This window comes from Mastomys coucha, unplaced genomic scaffold (assembly GCF_008632895.1).
Source record: "Mastomys coucha isolate ucsf_1 unplaced genomic scaffold, UCSF_Mcou_1 pScaffold18, whole genome shotgun sequence".
Taxonomy (NCBI): Eukaryota; Metazoa; Chordata; class Mammalia; order Rodentia; family Muridae; genus Mastomys; species Mastomys coucha.
Window position 1 is genome coordinate 9647146 of NW_022196900.1, and position 9399 is coordinate 9656544.

The window sequence follows — 9399 nt, forward strand, 5'->3', positions numbered from 1 at the left end:
GTCCTCTGTAATGGAAGCTAATGCTCTTAACCAGAGTCAACTTCCAGCTTCTAGTTGTTATTTCTTGGAGAGATGGTCTCACTGCATTGGAAACCACTGTGGTATAGTTAGACTGGCTGGCCAGGAAGCTCCCAGGATCTGACTCTGTCTGCCCAGGAGTGGTGTTACTGGAGTATACTGCCACATCCGGCTTTTTACACAGATGCTGGGGGCCCAAACTCATAGCCTCAGTCTTGATCTTGCTGATGTGGCTAGCCCTCATACTGTGAGATGTGGCTGGCCCATGCTCCATTTCTGATGTAGAACTTGCTCCTAGCGTATACTCCTATCAAGTATGCTATAAATGACTGCCCAGAAGCATAGGTTAAATATCAGACCTCTCTGGACAGGGATAGATTTTTATTGTACACAAGATAATTAGGTGTTGTGCTCTTGGGCTGCCATGGGGTGTCCTCAGCTACTAATGTAAATAAGTACATTGTGCTTCACAGGCTTGATCTAGACATTCTGGGGACTCTTTCTGATGCCATATTGATCATTTATCAGAAGCAGGTGTGTAAGACACCAAGTGCTTTGCTCTAGGCAGCAAGTGTTAGAATACCAGTAGCATGGCAGGTTGCAAACAACCTTGAAACTAGGAGCAGAAGGCCTCATGTTAAAGTGGTCCCAGGTTAGTTACCATGTAACCTTGTGCCGGCTGCTCTGGCTCTGTGACCTCCACTTCTCTAGATCATTACATGGGTCTAATCTACCTCCTGGGCTTGGTAAGCTCAGAGGTACCGAGGTGGTGAGGGGCCTTTTTGTTTTGTTGCTTGCTGACTGGACCAGTGTTTTCGTGTTTTTAGTCTTTAGAGGTGTCCTATTCTGAGAGTTTGACTTATTCTCTCTTTCAATTACTCAGAAAACCTGTGTTAGGCTTTACGCTAAAGTCCTCCTTCTCTGACCTCTCTGGGAAGTTTGTTTCATCTTCTATGTACCTATGCATGTAGCATGCCACATTACCTGATATTCTTGCTCACAGCCACTTACATGCTTTCTCAGCCATGAGGCTGTGTGTCCTGTCTAGGGACGCAAGACACCTTCTCAGGGCTGAGATGGACTCATGGGTGTGTGTACCACTGGTAAAGTTCTAATAAGGAAAACTACTGTATTATCAGAGTACTTACAGTTTTTAATTTATTTAGGGATTATTTTGTTTTTAGATTTATTTACTTTATATATGTGAGTACAGTGTTGTACACTTCAGACACACCAGAAGAAGGCATTGGATCTCATTACAGATGGTTATGAGCCACCATGTGGTTGCTGGGAATTGAACTCAGGACCTCTGGAAGAGCAGTCAGTGCTCTTAACTGCTGAGCCCCCGTTTAGAAATCCTTAATGATCAAGGAAGTTGTGAGGTTTTTAAATATCTATTAAAAGTGGACACGGCTTGAAAAAAAAAACCGTTTAGGGTGAGTGTCTCGTGTACTAGGGATGTGTCTTATCACTGTAATTTATCACAGTCCTTGGAACTTAATATGTGTCCAGTCAACATACATGGAATAAAAGGGAGAAGGGCTAGTTTTCCTAAGAAAACTAAGGCTTAGGTTTTCATAAGTTTTTACAAATTCAATTCCAGTCTTTCTCCTCCTCTTTCGTTCCTCCATTCTTTCCCTCTTTCCTTTCAGGAGACAGCCTTACATGATTGGTTAAATCAAAATGGAGTACAACTGAAAACTTTGCACACCGAGCCTGTGCACTTACCACTGCCTGCATGTGTGCTTTCTAATCCCCTGCTGTGGTGTTTCTGGTGGAGTTTAGAGGGAAGAACTGCTATTCAGTATTCTCTTCCATGGTAGAGATGATTTGAAGAATAGAATTAATTCCCAGGGGCCAAGATATCATCTCCCCTATAGAGTGCTGACTAAAGTGTCAGAATTGTCATCTGCCATCTCTGTTTTATTTTTAACTTTTACAGCTCCATGCTGATGATATGACAGAGTCTCCTGTTTCCTCTCTGTTATATATTGGAACTTTCAGTCCTATACAACAAAACTTTTGGGTTTGGAGTGTGACTCAGTGGTGGAGTGATTGCCTAGGATATACAAGGTCTAGCACTACAAAATAAAATTGCCTAGTATGTATAAGGCCCAGTACTACAATTTTTTAAAAAAAATATACATTAATTACATTTTAGGCTGTTCTTTCTCTGAGATTTATCCTGAATAGATTCCCTAGAGGAAGCTAATTTTATCACTACCATGCACATTCAACCCTGAGGTTCTCCTTGCTAAACCTTAGAGATTTTTTTTTAAAAGCCTTTTGGCCTCTGATCTGTATCCACAAAGTTGATTAAGAAGACTTTTGGAGCCGGGCTCAGCCTTTATCTTTCTACTAGGAGCAGTTTATTCAGCTCCTCTCCAGCCCTAACAAAATTAAAATTTCCTTTTAACTTTTAAGTGGGTGGGCTAATCATTTCTGTTTAGCTGTTCGTAGTATTTTTTTGGCCTTGGTACACGGACAGGATCTGGGTGTTTCCTGGCCGTGTGACTTCTGAGATGTAAGAAATGTATTCAGTGTGTAAGAAAGGCTGATGCTCATGTGTCTAGGCTTCTTACTCTGTACAGCCTAAAGCAGACACGAACATAAACTTAACTGTCAGAAATGTGAGAAAAGGAATCTATGATCCTGTATGTCACTTTTTTCTTGATAAGAAGAGAAATGTTTACATTTATTGTTTTTCTTCTCAGATAACGGCTCTGGATCTGGAGAAGGAGGTGAGTTTCAAATACCTGGCTATTTTGAAAGAGTCCCTTCGTAGCTCAGGCTGGCTTGGAACTCATGGTGTAGCTCAGGCTTGTCCTTGAACTCCCGTCTGTTGTCATAGCTCAGCCTCTCAAGTGATGGGATTCTGGGCATGGTCCTCCATGTCCAGCTCAGATAGCTCTGAAGGCCTTTGTTTTCCTTTGATAGTTAACAACTCTGAGATGTAATTCAGACACCATAGGGCTCACTCACTTGAAGTCCCTAGCTCAAGGACTTTCAGTGATATGCAGAGGCTCATCATTACCACCATCCTTAAAGGGAGCCGTGTCCCCTGGCCACCAAGGCTCCTTTGGCTTTCCTTGTAACCTCAGGAAGTCTGTTCCACACTGTTTCCACTGAAGGTGTATTGTCAGACTAAAGAGAACCCATCATAGCTCCTGATAAGTTCAGGTTACAGAAGCTGATTTCTGCTCAGGATTGTCCACACCAGTGATTTTTATCATGAAAAAGAACTTTGAAATTTCTTTTATTTGCTTCTATTTTTTTTTAAAAGAAATTGTAATTCTTAAGTTTTGTTTTTGTTTTTTGTTTTTTGTTTTTTTTTTTTTAAAAGAGAAAGCCCACAGAGTACCTCTGGTGGGATTAATAGTTAAATTTAAACTTTAAAAATTTTATTTCAGAGAAAAATCATTTCTGATGTTTGAAAATGTCGTATTTGATAATAGCATTGCAGGACCAGAATGAGGATGACTAATCTGCCTCATGTTTAATGAAGCTGTAAATCTTACTATCTACTCTATGCAAAATAATATTTGAGGTACCCCGAGGCTATGTTAAAAGACCACTCACTGGGAAAATTCAGCCCAAATATAAACTGCAATTACGATCCTAACCATATGAAACCTTGTGTCAGGCTGCTCCTTCCTCTGTATTTCATAGAGTCCCAAAGCTTCTGAGTTGGAAGGGACTTTGAAGGACTGTAGAGAATAGAACATTTATGGGAAGGAATTCAAGGATGGGAGTTTCAGCTAGAAAGAAAATGATAAAAGCTACTGAACAATAGGATTTGATTTAAATGGACATGTTTAAGTTGGAGCTTTGTAATCATGTGTGAAAGCTAACTTCATGAATTTTAGATCTGAGAGCAAGAAAGGATTTTAAGAGATCATGTGATCTGATCTCTGTGATCACTATTCCATTAGGAGCCTCAGATGTTCCTAAGATTCGCTAATATAATACAGTTCTGACTGTTGTGCTGAGAATGTAGGTTGCTCTCAGCCTTCAAGGGAGCATGGAAAGTTTAGTGGTTAGCTCAGTCATTCCGGATCTCACGATGGTTCTGAAGTCTCAGAATTATTAACTATCATGATCATTGCAATCTGTTTTGGTATTCATTTGTGTTTGAGTGTTCCCAGTCAGACTAGGCAGATAGCAAACACTGAGAAGGTGAGGTGCTATCTGTAGACCTGCCTTTTGATAAGTTCTTCACTGACTGGCACCCTAATATGGAATTCTGTCATTTACCAAGTCTCTTGAGGCCAAACTCCTTCCTCACAGCTGACCCCCTGGCCTTCTTTGAGAGAACTGCAAAGATCCACTCTAGTTGAGGCCCACACATCTAGTTTGGGGTTGTTTGGGGGCTGTGAGTTCTTTTGTGGACAATGATATGTGCTCCTTTTGTGGCTCAGAAATAGGAGACTCAAAGATTTCCACATCTGAGTATTTTTCCCTATGCTAGGTGGACCAAGTAGAGAAGAGAGACTTGTAAGGACACCCCTTTCCTTATGCTGAATTTGAGACAAATATTTCTTTTAACTGTGAAGTTAGTTTTTATGTGTTTGGTAAGTTGGGTGTGGAGCTGGTGTGAAGGGAGGGGATAATACTGTTCTAGCGGGCTGTGTTCCAGCATGTCTGTGCCAGTCAGCCTCCACAGGCTGCTTTAGGGCGAGGATAGTCGCAGACTGGATGTTTGCTCATGTTTTATTTTCTCCTACTCAGTATTAATTGGTAATTCTTTGGAAATTCGTTTATTAAACCTTCTGGAGTGTGCCATCACACACAGCCTAAGCTGTTATCTTGCTAACCTCGCGGTGTTGTCTTGGGATATGTGGTTCTGTAGCAGCAGCAGTTTTTGCCTCTAACTCTGAGGACTTTTTTGACGTGGTTATCTCCAGAAGCTTGGGTGCATTTTCCTTCAGAAGAAGATAATGGCTTCTGAAGCATGTCTGGAAAGGACCCATCCCAACGTCTGCTTGAAAGATTAACTTTTCTGTTTCAGCAGAGGAGGAAGGCTCAGGAGCAGGGGCTCACAGGAAACATTCCAAATGTGGACCATGCAAGTACAAGGCTGAGTGTGACGAGGATGCGGAAAACGTGGGGTGAGTTGTGGGGAAAGGCACTGATAGCTTTCTAGGCCACTTCCCTTGTGATGTGAGAAGAACGTTCTGCCGGGGCCTGGAGGTTTTGCGCATGCGTACTTAAGTTTTACCTGTTGACGTTAGCTAGTCCGACTGACTCGCTTTTTAAGTTGATGCTAATACAGTAACTGTTTAAATGTTTAGAACGAGAAACCGTGTACAGTTTTTGAGTTCTATCTGTGTCCTTTAAAAATAATTTTGTGTATATTAATAATGATTTATTCCTCAAAACTGTTATTTTGAATTGTTCCACTCCACCCTGCTATATCTATAAGGCACAGCCTCTGTTTCTCCTCTTGCAGTTTTTTTGCAAAAACTTAATGTGTTTCTGTGCATTCAGAAAAATTCAAGAAAGTTTCAAAAATCCAGCTATTATTTGAATTAACTATTCATATAATCGGAACATATAAATCTCAGTTGTGTAGTTCATGTGATTTCTCTTTTCTGTGTTCCGCTTACACCAAGGTGAGTTTAAATGGCTAACAGACTCAGTGGTTGCCTGTAAGAAGTCAGATTTGGTAGAATAGCGACAGGCTGGCATCTGTCAGCCGTCAGGCTGAGTTCTCCTTTCATCAGAACCATGTTTGCGCACGCCCTGCCTTGTTCTTTCCTTTTCCTACGGTGCTTAATTCATGCATATTTGATTTTCAAAGCTTTGATACTGACTTGAGGACCTGGCAGCGAGATGTATCTTCTTTATTTTCTGTTTCCTCTAGTGCATATTCAAGAACACTCATTTTATAGAGATTTCTTTATTCCTTTTGTATATTGTACTTTCAGAGCCTATGTTTTATTCAGTGCTTAAATGTCTTTCATCAAAATAGTGTATTAATTAGCATTAATGCCCAGAGTGAGTTTATAAATCAAGACCATACCATTTTCAATGTTAGTGGCATAATATCAGCTGCTGGGGTGGCATTTGCTAAAATTAATGCTTGGTATAAATGGATTTAGGGAAGTGACTTCAGAATTTTTTTTCTTTTTTTTTTCTTTTTCCACTGTGTAGCCTTGGCTGTTTTGGAACTTACTCTGTAGACCTGGCTGGCCTTGAACTCACAGAGCCTGCTTTTGCCTCCTGAGAGCTGGAAATAAAGGCGTGTGCCACAACCAGCTGGCGACTTCAGAAATCTTAATGTGTGTTGTTTCTACACATTGTTTACAGGACTCGCCTGTGTTCATGTCCATTACAGTGATTTGATGTGGGAGAACTTTTTTTTTTTTAATCCAAAGAAGACAATGGTCCATAGGACAGAATAAATACTTTGCTGTCCTTCCTCAAATGTTACTCATGATAAGGCATGGTGGGAGAGCAGTGTGTGTTTGTGTGTGTGTGTGTGTGTGTGTGTGTGTGTGTGTGTGAGAGAGAGAGAGAGAGAGAGAGAGAGAGAGGAGAGAGAATTACCCTTTTCCTTAGGACAGTTTTATAACAGTGTTCATAGTCGACATATCTGCCCCATGATTGATTGGCTGGTATATTATTTGGTTTTTATTCCTTTAAAATACCTCTATCCAGCCCTATTTTATGTTTCTTGGCTGTCACTTTTTCTGTAGAAACTAGCTCTGAGCATAGGGAGTGGGCACAGACTGGGGGAAGGCTTATCCCCAGGCAGAGGAGAACATGGACTGCACTGAATAGCCAAGGCCAGGCAAGGAGATGATGAAACAATAAGAAGAAATTGAAGAAATGACTGGCACATTTGTCCAGACGATGCTGCTGCTGTAGGTATGCAGCAAAAGGAAATGCTATTTACAGGATTAGCCCGTAAACTACTATTGATTATGAGTGTAACAATGTTGAATTTTTCTAATTTACTTTTAAATGGGCTATGATTTCAAGAAAGCTCTCTGTGAAGGTTTTGTAGCTCTAACAACCCAGCTACAGAGAACTTATGGTATAGAAAACTAAGACCTACATAAATACGGCATTAGCTATATTTGAGTTTTAAAAAATGTTGGTGTGAGAAGCCATCTACTCTCCATCGATTATTTATCACTCAGTTTCTTTCAGGGCCTAGGAAGTGGCTCAGTGTGTAAGCATACTTGCTAAGCAAGCATAAGGACCTAAGTTTGAATGCCTAGCACCCAACTAGAAGAGCGGGGCTTGGCTGTATGTTTCTGTCACCTCAGCAGGCTGATCCTAAATGCTCACTGGCCAGCAGCCTCACAGAAACTGAGCTTCAGGCTCAGTGGAGACTCCGTCTCCAGGGGATATGATGGAGACTGGTAAATGAAAATGCCCTCAGGTATGGTGGCACATACCTTTAATCCCAGCATCTGAGAGGCAGAGACAGCCAGATCTTTGTGAGATCAGGTCTACCTAGCAAGTTTCAGGCCATCTATACTGAGACCTTGTCTCAAATAAACAAACAAGAAAAAACAAGACCAACCAACTAACTATCCAACCAATCAACAAAATAAAACCAACCACCCCCCCCCCAAAATGCCCTGGGGCTGGAGAGATGGCTCAGAGGTTAAGAACACTGACTGGTCATCTGGAGGTCCTGAATTCAATTCCCAGCAACCACATGGTGGCTCACAACCATCTGTAATGGGATGTGATGCCCTCCTTTGGTGTGTCTGAAGACAGCTACAGTGACTCACATACATAAAATAAATAAATAAATCTTAAAAAAAAGAAGGTACCCCACCTTCTCTTCTGGCTTCTCCAGGTATGCATATGTGCACATGTATGCCACTTACATAAAAATTATTGCTTACATATAATTGTACATGTTTAGGGTGGTAAAAAGTGTGCTGTCTGTTCATATGTGCACATATGTGTTCAGTATGTATGCACACTGGGTAATCAGCATCTCTATCACCTTGTCTTTTCATAAAAAAAATAAAAGGTTAATTGAGATGATAGTGGTCCTAGTATGCTCCAGAGCTCTAGCACAGGACTTAGGGATGCGGGAATATGGACAGTAGCCGTTGGATTGTCTGTCGACGATTTTCCAGAGAGAGTCTCATTAAGTAGTCCAGGTTGGCCTCTCATGATCTCTCTGATTTAGTCTACTAAGTACTGGGATTATAACATATCATGCATGCCTGGCTGCAGCTGTGAACTTTAACTATCTGAAAAGGAAACAAGTTCCTATCGGCGACTTTCCAGCTCCATTTGGCTTTAGACTTTCCATCTTCCCCTCTGCTGCAGCCTCCAGATGCTAGGATTTATGCGCCTTTATGTTTGGAGCAGTTTTCAATTCTTTTTTTTTAAAACCACATTCCATTAGAAATTCACCAGAACTGAAGAGATGGCTTGTGCTTAAGAGCACTTGTTCTTACAGAGGACCTGGGTCTGATTACTAGCACCCACAGAGTGTCTTACATATGTAACTCTAGTTCCAGGGATCAATGCCTTCTTATCTCTATGGGCAACAGGCATGCACAGGGTAAACATACATACCTGCTGGCAAAACACCCATACATATAAAATAAACAAATTTAAAAGAAAAAAAAGAAAAATGTTGGCATTGTTGACTAACAGTCCTCTTACATATTTACATTGTGCTTAATTATCTTAAGATACTTAATAAGATAGAGTAGGACTCTGTGGAATTCTTTACTAAGTGTAATGCATTTAAAAATATTTCTAATATTTTCAATCTTGTTTGCTTAAAAAAATGTTGGTGGTTGTGATTTGAGTGAGAATGGCCACCATAGGCTCATATGTTTGAATGCTTGGTCCTCAGTTGGTAGAACTGTTTGGGAAGGATTAGGAGGTGTGGCATTGTTGGAGGTGGTATGTTACTGGAGGCAGGCTTTGAGGGTTTCAAAAGCACATGACATTCCTCATTATTGTGTTAAGATGTAAGCTCTCAGCTACTGCTCTAGTGCCATGCCTGCCTGCCTGCTGGCACGCTTCCCACCATGATGGTTACAAACTCTAATCCTTTGGAACCGTAAGCACTAAAGCAAGCACTTTTATTTATAAGTTGCTTCGTCATGATGTTTTATTACAACAGTAGAAGGCTAACATGATAAGATCTAGAATTATATAGGGGCCAAACATCTGGGCACATCTGTAAAGGAGTTTCTAGACTGATAACGGAGGTGGGCTGCCACGCCCTAAATGTGGAGACACCTTTCTGTGGGCTGGATAAATAGAGTAAAACTGAGCACCAGCAGTCCTCTCTCCCCACTTCCTGACATAGGATGCCACGTGACCAGCCAGCTGCCTCAAGTTACCACTGCCATGACTTTTCCACTATGATGATCTGTTTTTTTTTTATTA

General features: G+C 41.1%; 1 protein-coding gene across 4 annotated transcripts in view; it reads left to right on the plus strand.

Annotated features, from left to right (window-relative positions):
- LOC116095997 (tomoregulin-1) overlaps nucleotides 1–9399 on the plus strand; it is a 128575-nt gene that overhangs the window by 73384 nt on the left and 45792 nt on the right. For 2 of the 4 annotated variants that reach the window (XM_031377377.1, XM_031377368.1), the window contains 2 exons: nucleotides 2733–2759; nucleotides 5030–5126. In XM_031377377.1, coding sequence (XP_031233237.1) covers nucleotides 2733–2759; nucleotides 5030–5126 — 124 coding nt within the window. Of the gene's footprint in view, nucleotides 1–2732; nucleotides 2760–5026; nucleotides 5127–9399 lie in introns of all 4 variants that reach the window. The other 2 variants (XM_031377369.1, XM_031377367.1) reach the window with 1 other exon arrangement.